General features: G+C 37.4%; 2 protein-coding genes across 2 annotated transcripts; one reads left to right on the plus strand and one right to left on the minus strand.

The window, feature by feature from the left end:
- Positions 1-7,866: 7,866 nt before the first annotated feature.
- Positions 7,867-9,720, minus strand: LOC123523493 (tripartite motif-containing protein 2-like). Its single transcript, XM_045301159.2, has one exon. It carries the CDS (start codon positions 9,668-9,670, stop codon positions 8,615-8,617), a length of 1,056 nt encoding a protein of 351 aa, XP_045157094.2. The 5' UTR covers positions 9,671-9,720; the 3' UTR covers positions 7,867-8,614.
- A 253-nt stretch (positions 9,721-9,973) lies between these two features.
- LOC128555899 (protein SON-like) lies at positions 9,974-10,854 on the plus strand. The gene is made up of 2 exons (XM_053539702.1): positions 9,974-10,043; positions 10,412-10,854. The coding sequence occupies exons 1-2, from the start codon at positions 9,974-9,976 to the stop codon at positions 10,852-10,854; spliced, it is 513 nt and encodes a 170-aa protein (XP_053395677.1).
- The last annotated feature ends 8,466 nt before the right edge of the window (positions 10,855-19,320 follow it).

Here is a 19,320-nt window from a genome sequence, read left to right on the forward strand (position 1 = left end):
AAACCACTGAGCTATCCGTCCATTATGATCAATGGCCTCTATCATTTTGTGAAGATGCAATGAAATGCCTTTAATACTTTTCAAGTAATGCTCAGGACAAGCCTTATTTTGTACAATAAAGGGAGATAATTCAAAAACTAGGTAAGGTAGAGTTTATATTCTTTCACACTGCACTTTGTCTCAATGGCCTCTATGATTACATGATGTTTCAATCAAATGCCATTAATACTTTTCAAACTATACTCCGGACATAAGTGTGACGGACGGACGGACGGACGGACAAAACGGCAACTATATGCTCGCCCTTCGGGGAGTATAAAAATAATATATTAACAGCACGTGAATTGCCTTGTTTGTACACGATTTTTCTTCCGTTAATCCGTGGGCGAATCCAGGGAAAAAAGTAATTTTTGTGCAAGAATGAACAAAAAAGTTAGATGAGAAGTTCCGCTGTAAGTATTTTAAGCGTATTTTAAGCGTTGGTATTTGTTTAAATAAATGCAAATAAAACATATTATTTACTTTATTAATAAAATGTTTAGAAGCTACATTAAACGAGAAAAATAAATTTAATTATCATTTTTCATAAGAAAGTACGATAAAAAGCAAGATGTAATACTTTAAACATCTCTATTGCCATGGTTACTTTAAAGGTTACGGTAAATAGGGTACCGTGTAAAGTGTTTGATATTCTGCTAATAATATTGCCCTAAAATTCCACTTGGTTATATCAAGAATGGCACTGAAGCCTACGAAAGGAAAACGTTATAAAATGAGAGAAAATGCGTTTCCTGGAAATACGAGTCCCGCGAAATATACATTTTAAGTTAATATTAGAAAGCTAACGCGCAGATGAATATAATTATCAACTACGCAGACCTCTACTGATAATAGTAAAACCGAAATACAATGAAAAGTGTAGAATATCTTACCGTTGTCAACGGTGAAGCGAAGTCTGATATTGCTGAAGTATTATTATTATTATTATTATTATACCAGATTTATATAGCGTCCTTTTCATGATAAACACGTTCAAAGGCGCTTTACAGCAACTGCAGCCACACAGGGCGCGAAATCATCCTCTACTAGTACAGACACAGAGCGATCTGACCAGAGGGACAGAGTGAGACAAAGCCCCCACAGAGAGATCAGAAATCAGATACAGGCTTGTCGGCTAACTTAGCCTAGCTCGTTGCGAAAAGACAGCCTGGTTCTTTAACGTGCCCAGTGTATAGCACTGATACACGCAAGGATTGCCTGGGTTCCTGACCAGTTCACCTCTAGCTGGGTGGGAAACTCTGAAAAGCGTTTCTGAAAATTCCCGATTAGCTGCCGGGGATCGAACCCCGACCTCAGGATTGGAAGGCCAGTGTGCAAACCACTGAGCTATCTGTCCACCCATATGAAGTAGCTCCGGATGTGTTCTGGAACGTGGTAGCGTTCCATAGCCTTGCATATCAGTTGGTGGCCGATAGAGCTCTAACGTTGGCCAGGTCTAGCCACACCATTGTCAGATTCTCCTTCTCCTGTTTTGAATCTCTCAGTAGTTGGCTAATTGCTTTTGTGTGTTCCACACATCCAGAGAAACCAGGAATTCCGCCTTTCTGCACGGAAGTGTCCACATATTGGCCGTTGACCATGTACGCTGTCAGTCTTTTGGTTAGGATATACAAAAAGGTCTTGCCTTCTACACTAAGGAGTGAAATCTTTCTGCACTGTGACAATTCTTCTGATTCTTCACCTTAAGAACAAAACATCTCTCTGACATCTGCCATGACCTTTCCTCAAGACAATCCGTAGCAGTCTCGTAAGTAAATCTGGACACTTCTTGTATACTTTGTACGGTATCCCACTGGGCCCTGGGGATGGCTTGGCTGTTGCTTTCTTCACAACGTCCTGTACTTTTTTCTATGTAGGCTCGGCAATATCCAGGTTCTCTGCAGATGGGTCTACATCTTCTACTCTGGGATACTATTATTATTATTATTATTATTATTATTATTATTATTATTATACCAGATTTATATAGCGCCCTTTTCATGATCAATTTCACGTTCAAAGGCGCTTTACATAGTTCAAATGCAGCCACACAGGGCGCATAATTCATCCTCTACTAGTACAGACACAGAGCGATCTGACCAGAGGGACAGAGTGAGACAAAGCCCCCACGACAGAGAGATCAGAAATCAGATACAGGCTTGTCCGGCTAACTTAGCCTAGCTCGTTGCGAATAGACAGCCTGGTTCTTTAACGTGCCCAGTGTATAGCACTGATACACGCAAGGATTGCCTGGGTTCCTGACCAGTACACCTCTAGTTAGGTGGGAAACACTGAAAAGCGTTTCTGAAAATTCCCGAGTAGCTGCCGGGGATCGAACCCCCGACCTCAGGATTGGAAGGCCAGTGTGCAAACCACTGAGCTATCCGTCCACCTGGATACTCGCTAAGAGATTCGCCTTTTCGCTGTGCATTTCATGGAGGAACCCTTCTACCTCTTCTTTAGGTCTGATAAGCCTTTTTGATTTTTGTCTCCAAGCAGTTTGGATGCGAACTGGAAAGGGTTGGCTAGGAAATGTTCCGTCTTCCTTTTCTTAAGTCGCCTTGTCTTCCTGAGCTGCTCTGCTTTCCTCAGGTCTATAAGCCTAACCCGGAACTGGTCTGTCAGATTCTTGAGGCCGAATCGTTCCATTTCCTACGCATGCTTGAACCTCTGGTTAAGTCCGCGTATCTGTCTTCTGAGTTCCTTGATCTCTTTCTCCCTTCTGTTTGACAGAAGAGGTGTCGTTTAGTGACATCTCTCCACAAGCCCAAATCGCTCTCTATCCATACCTTTTAAAGGTGTTCTGCTTAGACTATATATTCCCATATCCTGCTGTTTGGAAAATGGAGTCTGTGTCATCATCGAAGAATCATTCATGGCAGGCCATTGACTCATTGCATCATTGCAAGTCTTTGCGGTGTGTCTAGCTGTTGGGTTGGTATCAAATTTTGTGAAGGAGGGTTGTCTTCCTGTTGTGCTTCAGGAACGTGGAGATTCTCAGCGGTGGTAAACCTGACTAGGATTCTCCTGCGCCTCACCAGGTTGTCCTACGTTTTGTTGCTGCTGCACTCCAGGCCTACAGCCTTCCTTTGACTGAATCCGCAAACCTCTGATGTTGTTGTAGACCTTCCCGCAAATACAAGTTGAACTCGCTATTCCGCCTGTCAATGTCCGTTGTACTAGCCGTTTCATTGCCTATTGTTCTGTCCCAATGGGTCTTTCATCCTCTCCTTCCCCCTATCCCGCCACTCTCGGTAGGCACTGGGGACTTTGCTCTTCTTCATCTAATGCATCTTGTCTGTAGGGCTGATTCGTGCAGGTCTTCTAAACACACTGAATTTTGAATGCAAATGACAAAAATGGAAATCTAGGAATAACTATAAATTTGGATTCAGTTTAGTAACCGAGCACAGCCTACCACCTAATTTTCAAAACAAAATACTCCTGTATAATAATTTCCTGCTGTAAGGTTCAGTCTCTATCCTTTATTATTCTGCAGTATATGTGAAAAATAACAATTTTTGACCAGTTTTGATACCAACATTTCTTTATTAAAAATGTCGATTATACAGTCCCAGGTGACCAAGCACTAACAGCATTTACAGTTCATCCACAGCTGTCATCCGTTTAAGGCCGAGTTTGCGATCCACAATTATGTTTGCAATCGATGCTAAGATAGTTCCTAATGAACAAGCACTAGAAGACCAAACTGTATACATACAGAAACGTCCTGCATCCAGAAAAAAAGATTGCCATAGTTCTTTCTGAATCTATCCACTGTAAAAAGTAGTGGTCTTTGACCGATTGTTTGGACCGATAGTTTTCTATACATTTGATACAAGGACAGTGTATCACAGATTTTGTTGCATATCCGCAGAAAGGAGCAGAAATGGCACACACAAAAATCTTCCTATTTCCCTAGGAGGGACCGGTACGAAGTGAAAACAACAGTTTTTAGCGAATTGTGGGACCTGCAAATCATGTGTGCAGTTGAAGCCATGAATGGACACAAATGACAAAACACTAACAAACACGAAAAAGGTCCAGAAATGACACGCTTAAGCTTCTACATATTTTTCAAGGAGGGTTACACAATTAAAAGCTAAACATTTGTTTGCAGTAATGTTAGGATATTCCAAAAATACCTCAAACTTTGTCATATTTCTCTCTGTGATGATGTGTTTGAAAAGTATCGCTTTCGGGTCCCACACGGCTCATGCACCAAGGCTTGTTGTCTCCAGTCGTTTCTCTCATACATTCTTTGTTTGGATCGATTGATGTCTTGGGCACCAGGAGCAGTTTGCCAGTTTTACCACTCCCGACTTCGAGTGCTCGGTTTTTAAAGCATTTCTCTACGACAGGATATTTTCTACCACATTTTATGAATCGAGTATTTTGTTTGACTTTTATAGGATCATAATGACCAAGCATTAGCAAGCAGGAATGCGTGATTAATTTAAGAGACATTGAAACATTGTTTGATTCCATTATGTATGTACATTTTAATAAAAAAAAATGTAGTTTTAATGCATTTTTCAGTTTTTCTACTTCATATATTCTATCAATTACATACAGTAAATAAAGATTTGCTTGAGGCCGCAAATACTAGGTCTTGTTCAAGTTTTCGAGCAGCTCAAACAAAAAATATACGAAAAATGACAGGGAAATACTTGAGCAAGGTCGGTTGCTTGGGTCATTAATGCTCTGGTAAATGGTTTTTCACTGTAGTTTAAACTTTTTGATTTTCTTATCAGTAACAGGGAGATAAAAAAAAACATACTGAAGATAATATTCTGTAAAACTTTAATTACAAATTTGAGATGAATTGTCAGTGGTGTAATTCAGTACCATAGTATTCAAATAATGAAGGTTCAGCTGTATTGCACATTTATCATAATCACAAGATGTACAAAAACCACATGTTACAAGGTTTGCATTTTTGTGCAATTGATTATCATTGTTTTTCAAGTATTTATGCAAATTGCTTGCGCAGCATGCCTTTATCTCATTGATCCATGGCCTGCGTTAAGATGTGCAAATGTTTTATGTTTACATTCTGTTACATAATGGGTATAAAATAAACACTAGATTTATCAGTAGAAAAGTAAGTGCTCTTAAACTTCACATGAGATTATAGAAACAGGTACATGCATTTTTAAGTTATTAAGTAGGTGGAAATATTCGCTCCCTATTGAAAGCTTGAACTATCTTAAATGCCCTGAAAAAAAAATTATGATATTTTTTGAAGCAGGTTAATATTTATACTACAAAAATAGTATTATTCTTGCATGTATATACATGTTCATTGAAAAGAGCCATTTTTCCACTTTAAAGGTTATTATTGTCATATGAAATGTACACGGAATCTCAATAAGATTGTCACAGCAGTTATAATACACTTGTATCAAGTTTGACAGTTAATTAAGAGGAAACAGCATATGTTCTAATCATGGGTATATTCATTTAGATTTCAGTGTGTCATGTTTTACAGTTCTTTAACCTTTAGCCCGGCTGGCAGCAAGTGATTCCGCAAGATCAGCCTCCACACCTATACAGGCTAATTATGGTCTGCACTGTTCACTATTCAGTCAATAAATTTTCAGTAAACACCCTTTCGATTAATAAATAGTATTGCATAAATTGAATGATGAATCAGTGCATTTTAGAAATTTAGCAGGCTAAAGGTTAAATACATTTATATATATTTAGAATCATTAAATTTTGCTGGCATGAAATCTTGTGGTTTGGGCCATAACAGCTATTTCAAGGAGGTATGAATTTGTGGATGTGAATTTTTTTTAACAAAGAATTAATGTGAGTGTTAGGGTTTGTTTAGATTTTATTTTGTTGATTTACTCAATCACTAAACCCATGAAAATTATGCCCCCATGAATATTATTGATTTCACAGTATACCGTCCCAGCTTCTTTACAAGAAGGTACATTTTCTTCCACTGTCTCTTAAATGTTGATTTGTGTGGCTGTACTATTGAAATCTAGGAGAAAAGTTAGCGTGACTACTTGTAGAAAATGGTCATATATAAAATCAAACTTATTTTGAACCACGTTAGTGGATGAGACTTCTATTCTTTATATGTCATGTTTTAAAGATACATGATATTAGATCAAGTTTATCCACAATTTTCCTCAGAAATGATATAATGCAATTTATATTTTATGAAAGTACATCGATGAGTTCATTGAAAGAATTTTCAGAATATGTTTAGTAAACAATGCAAATATAGATGCTCTAAGTATTGAAGTCCTTACTGACTGATATTTTTCTATTTGTAAAAATGTGTGATGTTGTTTAAAAGTTATATAATTTCATGTAGATATTTGGTATGTATGAGATCATAGTAAAAGGTGAAAATCTGCCAAATGTCTTTCACAAACTGTTGCTGTTTTGAGAATTGCGATAAATCGCTTAATTTATTCCATAGTGATGATCAATAAATGCATTAGAAATGAATTTTTGTGAGTTGTTCATTAGCTAGAAGCTTTTCAGGTCCACCTACTTAGCTCTGACCTACGGAGTGTGGGGTTGAGAGTTCGACACCAGGGCAATGTGTATGTCCCCTGTGACGTGTGATAAAAGACATTTTTCTTTAAAACATTCATTTTCCATCTCTGATCCATGTGAGGAAGTTGGTAGTAACTTGCAGAGAACCAGTGAGTACTGGCTCAAAATCCGGGAACACTGGTTAGGTTAACTACCCATTTCCATGTATGAAATATTGTTGAAAAACCATGCTAAACCCAAAACAAAGAAATTTATCAATATTTTATATATATAAAGTTGATAATAGCATAAACATCTATAAAATGGGCATTTTAATGCCGCTGTATACACTTACTTTTTGTTCATTTTGAAATTATCAAAATGCCATTGTACACTCACAAATATGCATCTGAAATTTTTTGTTCCTCCTCACAAAAAAATTTGATGGGAGGAGGAGGATGGGATGCATAGATTTACCCTCATCCAGATGTCTGTCTGTCCATCCAAATTTGTGCTGTGAATGTCTCAAAAAGCATTTGATATAAGCTTGAGTCGCCGAACAGTACAGGATTGTTATTCAGCTCGTGAAGTTGTGCACCTGGGGTTTTATTGGGGTTTTCACTCGGTGAGACCGTGTTATCGCCCTTGATTTGATAACAAATGTGTATAAAGGACCTGCAAGTTTGTGTTGCAGATATCACAAAAAAAGTATTTGACCTCCGTGAAACCTTATAGAATTATTATTCAGCATATGAAGTTATGTACTTTGGGCAAGACCATAGTTATGGTTCTTGACATACTAAAAATATGCATAAAAAGCCTAAAAGTTTGTGTCACACGTACCTCAAAAGTATATGACCTAGAGTCATGATCTTGTGACCTGAAGTTGTCCACCAGAGGTTATAATTGGGATTTATCCCTCCTCCCACTCCCCTACAGAATTTTTTTTTACTATCAGTCGTTTGTATCCCGCATACCACCCCTCCCCCTCCCCTATTTATGTAAGTTTACTAGTCTTGTATTGTCAACAAGCATCATATGGCCATACAGTGACAGTAGAGGAGTGTCCAGTGAACACATACCTAGTTTATAGTCTTGTATTTGGTCGAGTCTCGATACTGCTTTTCAATATTTGGTACTGGTTGTAACCTTATGTGATGGATTTTGAGATATCCATATATGTTCATCACAGTCCATATCAGACTCGTGCTTATAGCTCACATACATGTATCCAGAGTGTATTTGCGGGACAATTTTTTCTAGTATATAAACCTGGGTCACTGGTTGACTACTGAAAAATGATGTGAATCACATACCAGACAAACATTATTTTCATTTTCATTGCTTTAAATTAAACATTAAAACTTCTGTTACAAATGTATTGATACAAACAAAGCTATCATAAATTTCACATTTGTAAAATCACTTCTGATTATTTTAAGTACTTTGAAATCAATGTCTAGACTTTATTTAATGTATTTCTATCATTGAAAATTTTAGGGTCTATCTCTATATAATTTCTTGAAAGTATGCGTCACATAACTCTTTTTACATTCCATAAGCTGTAGCACACTATCATGGTCATTTTCAGGCACGAACCTCAAGCACTTTTGCAATAACATTTAGATGAAATGACATGACATGCTTCAATGCAGGATGTCATGTATATGGTCTAGGAGGAACCATATAAGATCAAGTCCGTCATTCTTAGGTAGATCTTCTTGTACGAATCATTTTTTTTACAATGTTACGAATGTAGTGTATGATGACTTGAATACTGCTATTTTCGAAATTGTACACTTTGACATGGGTTATCTGCCGCGATTGCCTCCCGGGCGCTACATTACTTCAACAGATTTTATCAGACTTGTATAGTTATTTTTTGATACATTAGACTAGACATAATCGTCAAGTTATTTGCTTAAGATAACGTTGTACATGAACTGCACTGGGTAACATTGTTGTTTTCGGTTCGCGACTGCTACTAAAACAATCGTTCAATGAGTTTTACTTTACACCACTTTTTTCTTATTCTTTTATATGTAATACCCGCATAATTATTGTCTTATTTAATTCAGTTAACAACTTTTACTGTTATACCTTCCACATTTTTCATATTCTTTTGCATACGTAATATACTGCTCAAAATTTCAATACCCTCACGTCTTATTTCCGTGAGCTTAGCAGATTTGGCACTGTCGTCTGCCGCCCTCTCAAACATTGGCATAAGTCTGCGCAGCTGCTCGGTGGCTATAAAACGCTGTGCTGGCGTTCCATACCTTTTAATTACATCCATTTCCGACCTGCTGAATTTCATGGCCTCTCTCAAGCTGTCGCATTCTGTAATTGTGCTGTTTTGATATTGTGTAAACCTTGTTTTATTTTGATCTCGAAATTCGGTACTAGACAGTTCCAGCTGCATTTCATTAAGTAATAAATCAACTTTATTTCGAAGTTGTAGCAGACGTAACTGAAAATTATCGACCTTGTCCCCTACAGCGTGGATATTTTTCCTCATGGCTTCAGCGGTATTCTCTAGCTTTTGGTGTATGTCACGAAACTGGTTTTCAATTCTTGTGGTATTATTAGTTATAGCTTCATCTAATGCTAACGAATCGAATGTCACAACTGTGCAGCCCCATCGATGAACAGCATTTTTACATTTTTCACAAAGGATTGCCGAGTGTTCGCGACAATAAAACATAAACTTGTTCCCAGGATGCATTTGGCAATTTTCTATCTGTTCACATTCTTCAAGGTCTCGCGCATTCACTGAATTCTGTCCACCAACTTCGCCTTCCGTCTCGGGGACGACGGAATTCGCTGGATAATTATTCAATCTTTCAATAAAGCCCATCAATGGCCAGTTCGTCGGCAGTTGTCTAGCCCACTCCGTCGGAGCAACATTTTCCGGCGGTGTCGTCTGCTGTCGACATTCTGGACATATTATAGATCTTTGGCGTCCGTTCATGTTAGCATTTATATTCGACTGAATACATTCCTCGCAGAAAGTATGAAGGCACGCGAGGGCCTTCGGTGACTTTAATATATCCAGACATACTGAGCATTTCAAATTCTCCCGAAAACTTCTAGTTGCAATATCCAAAACGTTTCCCGAGCCCGTGGCCATTTTAGTCTTAACTAAACAAGAAAACGGTCTCTTTTTATATTTAGTTTTGTTTAATTCCCAAAATCATCCTGATTGTATTTAATTGGTTGGTTTTTATCAAGTTGACATCTTCGTCATCCAAAGTGTGTATATTTAATTGTGTTGGTGTTTTATCAAGATAATAATTTAGATAACTTACTGATGCAGATACTAACAATTGATTTGAAGTTTTATAAAACAAAAAGAAAAGTATATATTTGTTTATTATTATAACAATATATACAATGTATATGCAAATCTGCACGTTTCCTAACAGGGGAGATGATGTCGTATTTGGCAGCTGTGTGTATACTGTCGCCAGCATCAAATAATGTCATATCACTTGAACATCATAGTATGTATAAAAACCAGGAGCAACTTTAGTAAAACATCTCTCGCACCCTATAAGATATCTATATACATGTAGTAGTTCAATTAAAATGCCCTAGCTAGTATTAAATGATTAATGCATTCGAGCTGTTGTTCCTCGAATGTTTGAGGTACAAAAGTGCTAGTAGTATAACATGCGATAGTTTCAAAGCTGTATATACCGAGTTGCTAGATTCAATACTTGAGACGCCGAGTCGCTTGAATAAATATCCAGCCACACGGCTGATTGAAAAATAAATATTTTAGACACTGAGTTCTAAATGAATACTTAAGAATCCGTGCTGCTAGTAGTAAATTCATGTGGCACTGAGTTGCTAGCGATAAATACTTCAGGCACTGAGTTGATAGCGATAAATACTTCAGACACTGAGTTGCTAGCGATAAAGACTTCAGACACTGAGTTGATAGCGATAAATACTTCAGACACTGAGTTGCTAGCGATAAAGACTTCAGACACTGAGTTGATAGCGATAAATACTTCAGACACTGAGTTGATAGCGATAAATACTTCAGACACTGAGTTGCTAGCGATAATGACTTCAAACACTGAGTTGCTAGCGATAAATACTTCAGACACTGAGTTGATAGCGATAAATACTTCAGACACTGAGTTGCTAGCGATAAAGACTTCAGACACTGAGTTGATAGCGATAAATACTTCAGACACTGAGTTGATAGCGATAAATACTTCAGACACTGAGTTGCTAGCGATAAAGACTTCAGACACTGAGTTACTAGCGATAAATACTTTGGACACTGAGTTGCTAAGACACTGAGTTGATAGCGATAAATACTTCAGACACTGAGTTGATAGCGATAAAGACTTCAGACACTGAGTTGATAGCGATAAAGACTTCAGACACTGAATTGCTAAGACACTGAGTTGATAGCGATAAATACTTGAGACACTAAGTTGATAGCGACAAAGACTTTAAACACTGAGTTGATAGCGATAAAGACTTCAGACACTGAGTTGATAGCGATAAATACTTCAGACACTGATTTGATAGCGATAAATACTTCAGACACTGAGTTGATAGCGATAAAGACTTCAGACACTGAGTTGATAGCGATAAATACTTCAGACACTGAGTTGATAGCGATAAATACTTCAGACACTGAGTTGATAGCGATAAAGAAAGACTTCAGACACTGAGTTGATAGCGATAAAGACTTCAGACAATGAGTTGCTAAGACACTGAGTTGATAGCGATAAATACTTCAGACACAGTTGATAGCGACAAAGACTTCAAACACTGAGTTGATAGCGATAAAGACTTCAGACACTGAGTTGATAGCGATAAATACTTCAGACACTGAGCTGATAGCGATAAAGACTTCATACACTGAGTTGATAACAACAAAGACTTCAGGCACTGAGTTGCTGGCGATAAGACTTCAGACACTGAGTTGATAGCAATAAAGACTTCATACATTGAGTTGATTGCGATAAAGGCTTCAGACACTGAGTTGATAACGATAAAGACTTCACATACAATGATTTGCCAGCAACAGATACTCCAGACAAGTTAAGAGAATTAAATAATAAAGATACATTGTAGATGCATTAAGTGCTTTAAGTGCTGAGTTGCTGATTGCTAGCATTAAATGGCTAAACTATAGATTTGCTAGCATTCAAAGTTTGGGTTTCGAGTCGCTAGTTTTCAACACTGGAGTACTCAGTCGTTACAGTATTGAATGGCTTCATGAGCTAAGTTTCTCTTAATCAATGCTTGCGAAAATGTGTCGCTAACCATTAGTGCTTAAGGTGCCGAGTGGGTATCATTCAATGTTTAATGGTGGGGGCGGGGGGAGTAATTCGAAGTCAGCGACCTTTTTCGACCCGGCTATGGAGGCTCCTATATCAGACTAGAGTTACCGAGTTGCTAGCTGTTTTCAACATTTTCCTCCAATATCAGTTACTTTGCTTTCATTCAGTATTGCTTGGATTCAGCACTTCTATCTCTGTAATCGACTTGAGTTACTGTTCGTTTATCTGGATCAACTCAAGTTACTGAGTAGCAGCTATCCAGTATATTCTATATTCAACTTGAAATACTTCAGTTGCAGCCATTCAGTACTTTTGCATTCGGCATGAGTTATTGTGTTGCTTGCATTCAGTACTTCTTGTCCGACTCAAGTTACTGTGTTGCAGCTTTTCAGTACTTCTGTATTCGACTTGAGTTATTGTGTTGCTTACATTCAGTACTTTTTATCAATCTCAAGTTACTGAGTTGCAGCTATTCAGTACTTCTGTATTCGCCTTGAGTTATTGTGTTGCTTATATTCAGTACTTTTTATCCAACTCAAGTTACCGAGTTGCAGCTATTCAGTACTTCTGTATTCGACTTGAGTTATTGTGTTGCTTATATTCAGTATTTTTTATCCAACTCAAGTTACTAAGTTGCAGCTATTCAGTACTTCTGTAGTCGACTTGAGTTATTGTGTTGCTTACATTCAGTACTTTATATCCGAGATGCAGCTATTTCAGTACTTCTGTATTCGACTTGAGTTACTGTGTTGCTTGCATTTAGTACTATTTAACCGACCCAGGTTACTGAGTTGCAGCTATTCGGTTCTTCTATATTCGACTTGAGTTACTGTGTTGCTTGCATTCAGTACTTCTTGTCCGACTCAACTTACTGAGTTGCAGCTATTCAGTACTTCTGTATTTGACTTGAGTTACTGTGTTGCTTGCATTCAGTACATTTTATCCGACTCAAGTAACTGAGTTGCAACTATTCCATACTTCTATATTCGACTTGAGTTACTCTGTTGCTTGCATTCACGGTACTTTTTATACGACTCAAGTAACTGAGTTGCAGCTATTCAGTACTTCTGTATTTGACTTGAGTTACTGTATTGCTTGCATTCAGTTTTTCTGTATGCGACTTGAGTTATTGTGTTGCTTATATTCAGTACTTTTTATCCAACTGAAGTTACTGAGTTGCAGCTATTCAATTCTTTTGTATGCGACTTGAGTTACTGTGTTGCTTGTATTCAGTACTTTTTATCCGACTAAAGCTACTGAGTTGCAGCTATTCAGTACTTCTGTATTCGACTTGGGTTACTGTGTTGCTTGCATTTAGTACTTTTTATCCGACTCAAGGTTTTGAGTTGCAGCCATTCAGTTCTTCTGTATTCGACTTGAATTACTGTGTTGCTTGCATTCAGTACCTTTTATCCGACTCAAGTAACTGAGTTGCAGCCATTCAGTACTTCTTTATGCGACTTGAGTTACTGTGTTGCTTGCATTCAGTACTTTTTTTATCCGACTCAAGTAACTGAGTTGCAGCTATTCAGTACTTCTATATTCGACTTGCGTTACTGTGTTGCTTGCATTCACGGTACATTTTATACGACTCAAGTAACTGAAATGCAGCTATTCAGTACTTCTGTATTCGACTTGAGTTACTGTATTGCTTGCATTGAATGCATTCAGTACTTTTTATCCGACTCAAGTAACTGAGTTGCAGCCATTCAATACTTCTATATTTAATTAGAGTTTCTGTATTGCTTGCACTCATGATACATTTATATACTTTTTATCCAACTCAAGTTACTGAGTTGCAGCTATTTCAGTACTTCTATATTCGACTTGAGTTACTGTGTTGTTTGCATTCATGGTACTTTTCATACGACTCAAGTAACTGAGTTGCAGCTTTTCAGTACTTCTGTATTCGACTTGAGTTGCTGTGTTGCTTGCATTCAATACTTTTTATCCGACTCAAGTAACTGAGTTGCAGCTATTCAGTACTTCTATATTAGACTTGAGTTACTGTGTTGTTTGCATTCACGTTTCTTTTTATACGACTCAAGTGACTGAGTTGCATCTATTCAGTGCTTCTGTATTCGACTTGAGTTACTGTGTTGCTTGCATTCAGTACGTTTTATCCGACTCAATTAATTGAGCTGCAGCCATTCAATACTCTGTATTCGATTTGAGTTACAGTGTTGCTTGCATTCAGTACTTTTTATCCGACTCAAGTAATTGCGTTGCAGCCATTCTATACTTCTGTATGCGACTTGGGTTACTGTGTTGCTTGCATTCAGTACTTTTTATCCGACTCAAGTTACTGAGTTGCAGCTATTCAGTACTTCTATATTTGACTTGAGTTACTGTGTTGTTTGCATTCACGGTACATTTTATATAGGACTCAAGTAACTGAGTTGCAGTCATTCAATACTTCTGTATTCGATTTGAGTTACAGTGTTGCTTGCATTCAGTACTTTTTATCCGACTCAAGTAATTGCGTTGCAGCCATTCTATACTTCTGTATGCGACTTGGGTTACTGTGTTGCTTGCATTCAGTACTTTTTATCCGACTCAAGTTACTGAGTTGCAGCTATTCAGTACTTCTATATTTGACCTGAGTGACTGTGTTGTTTGCATTCACGGTATATTTTATATAGGACTCAAGTAACTGAGTTGCAGCTATTCAGTACTTCTGTATTCGACTTGAGTTTCTGTGTTGCTTGCATTCAGTACGTTTTATCCGACTCAATTAATTGAGTTGCAGCCATTCAATACTTCTGTATTCGATTTGAGTTACTGTGTTGCTTGCATTCAGTACTTTTTATCCAACTCAAGTTACTGAGTTGCAGCTATTCAGTACTTCTATATTTGACTTGAGTTACTGTGTTGTTTGCATTCACGGTACATTTTATACGACTCAAGTAACTGAGTTGTAGCTATTCAGTACTTCTGTATTCGACTTGAGTTACTGTGTTGCTTGTATTCAGTACTTTTTATCCGACTCAAGTAATTGAGTTGCAGCCATTCAATACTTCTGTATTCGATTTGAGTTACTGTGTTGCTTGCATTCAGTACTTTTTATCCGACGCAAGTAATTGAGTTGCAGCCATTCTATACTTCTGTATTTGACTTGAGTTACTGTGTTGCTTGCATTCAGTACTTTTTTTCCGACTCAAGTAACTGAGTTGCAGCTATTCATTACTTCTGTATTCGACTTGAGTTACTGTGTTGTTTGCATTCGGTACTTTTTATCCAACTTAAGTAACTGAGTTGCAATATTCAGTACTTCTATATTCGACTTGAGTTACTGTGTTGCTTGCATTCAGTACTTTTTATCCGACTCAAGTTACTGAGTTGCAGCCATTCAGTACTTCTGTATTCGACTTGAGTCACTGTGTTGCTTGCATTCGTTACTTTTTATCCGACTCAAATTACTGGGTTGCAGTCATTCAGTACTTCTGTATTCGACTTGAGTTACTATGTTGCTTGCATTCAGTATTTTTTATCCGACTCAAGTTACTGAGTTGCAGCCATTCAGTACTTCTGTATTCGACTTGAGTTACTGTGTTGCTTGCATTCAGTACTTTTTATCCGCCTCAAGTTACTGAGTTGCAGCTATTCAGTACTTCTATATTCGACTTGAGTAACTCCAGTTGCAGCCATTAAGTACTTTTTATTCAACTCAAGTAACTGTGTTGCAGCTATTCAATACTTCTGTATTCGACTTGAGTTACTGTGTTACTTGCATTCAGTACTTTTTATCCGACTCAAGTAACTGAGTTGCAGCTATTCAATACTTCTTTATTCGACTTGAGTTACTGTGTTGCTTGCATTCACGGTACTTTTTATCTGACTCAAGTAACTGAGTTGCAGCTATTTCAGTACTTCTATATTCGACTTGAGTTACTGTGTTGCTTGCATTCACGGTACTTTTTATCCAACTCAAGTAACTGAGTTGCAGCCATTCAATTCTTCTATATTGCTTGCATTCGGTAATTTTTATCCGACTCAAGTTACGAGTTGCAGCTATTCAATACTTCTGTATTTGACTTGAGTTACTGTGTTGCTTGCATTCAGTACTTTTTATCCAACTCAAGTTACTGAGTTGCAGCTGTTCAGTACTTCTGTATTCGACTTGAGTTATTGTGTTGCTTGCATTCAGTACTTTTTATCCAACTCAAGTAACTGAGTTGCAGCTATTCAATACTTCTGTATTCGACTTGAGTTACTGTGTTGTTTGCATTCGGTACTTTTTATCCGACTCAAGTTGCTGTGTTGCAGCTATCCAATACTTCTGTATTCGACTTGAGTTACTGTGTTGCTTGCATTCGGTACTTTTTATCCGACCCAATACTTCTGTATTCGACTTGAGTTACTGTGTTGCTTGCATTCAGTACTTTTTATCCGACTCAATTAACTGAGTTGCAGCTATTCAATACTTCTGTATTCGACTTGAGTTACTGTGTTGCTTGCATTCCCGGTTCTTTTTATCCAATTCAAATAATTGAGTTGCAGTCATTCAATACTTCTGTATTCGACTTGAGTTATTGTGTTGCTTGCATTCAGTACTTTTTATCCAACTCAAGTAACTGAGTTGCAGCTATTCAGTACTTCTGTATTCGACTTGAGTTACTGTGTTGTTTGCATTCAGTACTTTTTATCCGACTCAAGTTGCTGTGTTGCAGCTATCCAATACTTCTGTATTCGACTTGAGTTACTGTGTTGCTTGCATTCGGTACTTTTTATCCGACTCAAGTTGCTGTGTTGCAGCTATCCAATACATCTGTATTCGACTTGAGTTACTGTGTTGCTTGCATTCAGTACTTTTTATCCGACTCAAGTTGCTGTGTTGCAGCTATTCAATACTTCTGTATTCGACTTGAGTTACTGTGTTGCTTGCATTCCCGGTTCTTTTTATCCAATTCAAGTAATTGAGTTGCAGTCATTCAATACTTCTGTATTCGACTTGAGTTACTGTGTTGCTTGCAGTCAGTACTTTTTATCCGATTCAAGTAACTGAGTTGCAGCTATGCAGTACTTCTGTATTGCTTGCATTCGGTACTTTTTATCCGACGCAAGTTACGAGTTGCAGCTATTCATTACTTCTGTATTCGACTTGAGTTACTGTACTGTTTTGCTTGCATTCGGTACTTTTTATCCGACTCAAGTTACTGAGTTGCAGCCATTCAGTACTTCTGTATTCGACTTGAGTTACTGTGTTGTTTGCATTCGGTACTTTTTATCCGACTCAAGTTGCTGTGTTGCAGCTATCCAATACTTCTGTATTCGACTTGAGTTACTGTGTTGCTTGCATTCGGTACTTTTTATCCGACTCAAGTTGCTGTGTTGCAGCTATTCAATACTTCTGTATTCGACTTGAGTTATTGTGTTGCTTGCATTCAGTATTTTTTATCCGACTCAATTAACTGAGTTGCAGTCATTCAATACTTCTGTATTCGACTTGAGTTACTGTGTTGCTTGCAGTCAGTACTTTTTATCCGATTCAAGTAACTGAGTTAGCTATGCAGTACTTCTGTATTGCTTGTATTCGGTACTTTTTATCCGACGCAACTTACGAGTTGCAGCTATTCAATACTTCTGTATTCGACTTGAGTTACCGTACTGTTTTGCTTGCATTCGGTACTTTTTATCCGACTCAAGTTACTGAGTTGCAGCCATTCAGTACTTCGACTTGAGTTATTGTGTTACTTGCATCCGGTACCTCTTGTCCGACTCAAGGTATTGAGTTGCAGCTATTTAGTACTTCTGTATTCGACTTGAGTTACTGTGTTGCTTGCACGCAGTACTTTTTATCCAACTCAAGTAACTGAGTTGCAGCTATACAGTACTTCTGTATTCGGCTTGAGTTACAGTGTTGTTGCTTGCGTTCAGTCCTTTTTATCTGACATTGCTTTCAATTAAGTGTTGCCGACTTACAGTACACTTTTTATCTGACTCGAATTTCTGAGATACTTTCATTCAATACTTCTGTATCTGTTGCTGGGCTGATTAGTTATTGAGTTGTTAGCATTCTGTGCTTTTTGGCCAACTTTTGTAACTGAATTGCTTTAAGTTATATTCAGTACCTATTTCATGCAACATGAGTAACATCCAGATATTCAGTACTTTTTATCCGACTTGACCGAGTTATTTTCAATCTGATTTGTAGTTTTATCCAGCGGCTTTTTTTTATTTTTCAGTTCATTTCATATGACTTGAGCTAGTCAGCATATTTTTTCCGACTTGAATTACTGAGATTTTTTTCTTTATTGTACTTTCGACTAGATTTGAAATATTAAGTAAAAATCAAACAATTTTGGTTTAAGAGGCAGGGTTGACGGCATACAATGTGTAATTTTGTCCGTTTAAAGATATGTAACTTTTATTTTATCTCTCCATATATTAGTTATAAACGGACGTTTATGAACTTCGTTACTCATAACACAGCCGCTTTAATAGCAATTATGACATTGTCATATCTGCACAAGATGGTGACAGCTAATTAGTGGGTTCTTTCTCATGGTAACGATTGCATGTTTGTGAAGTTGTCCAGGGCATGTGTCATGTTTGTACAGTGAGTATATCTGGATTAAGTGCCCTCAAACACTCTGTATCATTAATCGTCTATACAGGAGGGAGGGACAGGCTCGAATTGTTTCCGTTCCAAGGTGGGCAAGAATTTCAGCATCAAAATTGATCTTTTACAGCTGGCAAAAGTTATCGTTGCATGAGGATACAGATTTTTATGTCCTTAATCTAGTGTCTGTAAACAAATATTGGCACACAGTTCAACAGAAATGGGAAAAAGAACTGCAAATTAAAGGATATTGTTTGCATGTTTGTTATCAGCAAGAAATAATTACAACGTGTAGCGTGTTTCAGTTTTTGGCGGAACTATTGATTGTGGAGGAGGTTTTTTGTAGGCTTAAAGTTGATTTCTAAAAGTTAATCAAGTTTTTTAGTCGTTGAAAAGATATTTTGTTGTTTTAAATTATTTGTTGACCATAACGCTTGCATCCAGTTGAGTGATTGTTGCTTAAAGTTCAGTACTGAATTACTTATGGAGATAGATACAGGTATAATGCGAGACAATATTCACTAAACTCCATAAAATAAGTACTGAAATAATAGGAATTCAATAGTCTTTTTATCACCTACGCAATAAAACGAGGAAAATGGTGCGTAAGGAGTGTGTGTAGGGAGAGAGGGTGTGGAAGGAGTATGTGTGTGAAACACACTACACAATCTTAAAGAGTAGTTTGGCTTTATAATCTTCAGGTCAAAATTAGTTCCATTGACAACGTAATGTATAAAACAATCAATATTACGTGACTCTTTACATAAATCACCTGTAAATTGTTTCTGCTGTATGGACGGTCTATATTCAACACATATTGACGGGACTAATAAGTCAAAAAAAAAATCTGAGACCATGTAATGAAACACTTATTGCATGGCTTGTCGGTCAATAGTCAAAATTATTGGC

Source organism: Mercenaria mercenaria, chromosome 3 (assembly GCF_021730395.1).
Source record: "Mercenaria mercenaria strain notata chromosome 3, MADL_Memer_1, whole genome shotgun sequence".
Classification (NCBI taxonomy): Eukaryota; Metazoa; Mollusca; class Bivalvia; order Venerida; family Veneridae; genus Mercenaria; species Mercenaria mercenaria.